The sequence below is a fragment of the Asparagus officinalis genome, chromosome 1 (assembly GCF_001876935.1).
Source record: "Asparagus officinalis chromosome 1, Aspof.V1, whole genome shotgun sequence".
Classification (NCBI taxonomy): Eukaryota; Viridiplantae; Streptophyta; class Magnoliopsida; order Asparagales; family Asparagaceae; genus Asparagus; species Asparagus officinalis.
The window spans coordinates 50,346,925-50,348,134 of NC_033794.1; the positions used below are offsets into that span (position 1 = coordinate 50,346,925).

At 43.1% G+C, this 1,210-nt stretch overlaps 1 protein-coding gene across 1 annotated transcript in view; it reads right to left on the minus strand.

Moving 5' to 3' along the window:
• LOC109834161 (E3 ubiquitin ligase BIG BROTHER-related-like) overlaps positions 1–950 on the minus strand; it is a 9,610-nt gene extending 8,660 nt beyond the window's left edge. The window contains exons 1-3 of the mRNA XM_020402099.1: positions 699–950; positions 104–401; positions 4–11 (exon numbers count right to left, since the gene is read on the minus strand). Of these exons, the coding sequence (XP_020257688.1) occupies positions 4–11; positions 104–401; positions 699–893 (501 nt within the window). The 5' untranslated portion in view covers positions 894–950. The remainder of the gene's footprint in view (positions 1–3; positions 12–103; positions 402–698) is intronic.

The following is a 1,210-nucleotide window of genomic DNA, read 5'->3' on the forward strand; positions in this document are numbered from 1 at the left end:
TACCCCTACCCCTGTAAACATAAAACAAAATTAAATCAAGATCATGAAGAAAGATAGCTTCCAACTCGGTTTCTTGAAATATTGAAACTAAAATCTTTCTCACAGTCATTTAATCCAGTCACTCCCATCAACCTAACAGCCACTTCTCTCTCCTCTGCATCCTGCAGCGCCCTTGCAAATGCCTCGTCACTCTCAAAATCTGCAGGGTTAAGCTCTTCCTCGTTAACATCAAAGGCATCCTCCCCATAATCGCTTCCTTCAGTGCTTCCATTATCCTCATCGGCACCACCATAATCCTCATCACCTTCAAATTCATCCTCGTACACATAGCTTCCAGATTCAGAGCTCCCACTTCCGCCACCGTCTCTGCCCTCCATCCTCAGCATCATGTACGCCCTCTCCTGCAACCAAACCAATCTACGATCAAGAACCTCAGGAAAAAGGGTTTTTGTCAAATTAGCCCCCATGTTCTTTCTTGATTGTACATTGGATCCCAAATCTATTACGTTTTTTAAGTGACCCCTCCTGATTGCATTCCGTCCATAATTGTTACCATGGTATCACTAACCAAGGAAATAGAAGATCTGGGGGGAAATAATATAATATAAAATTAAGAAAGAATTTAGGGTGTAATATGACAAAAAAATCCCAACCTTGCAAAAGATCACGACGAATCAAAACCCTGGCCCTAGTCTTACCTGCTCTTGGAGGGCGCGGGCAAGGGCAAGGTCGGCGTCTAACTGGCCTAGGCTCGTAAACGGCGTTCTTGAAGAAGGATTAGGTTTAGGGTTCTCAGCGTCCGATGCGGATCCCGGCGCTGATGGGGCGCTAGGGTTAGGGCTTTCGCCGGTGGCCGACCTTTCGATGGCGGCGTTCTCCTTGGCATCGTCCATTGAGAGAAGAAAGAGATCAAGAAGAGCTACAGAGAATAATTCGAGCGAGAAGGTGGCGTAAGTAATTGGGGATTTATTTATTTTTTTTGGACAAATTTTCAAAACAAACCCTTTTTGAAACTAATTTTTAAAAAACGAATGTTTCAATTTTAATTATCAAAGCCGATCCAGTTTCATGGCTGAAACTGGATCGGTTTTGACAAAAAGAGTTCCTAAACTTCACGGGAGTTGAACTCCCGTGAAGTTTTTTACATAACAAAACTTCACAGAAGTTGAAGTCCCGTGAAGTTTTGTTATGTAAAAAACTTCACGGGATT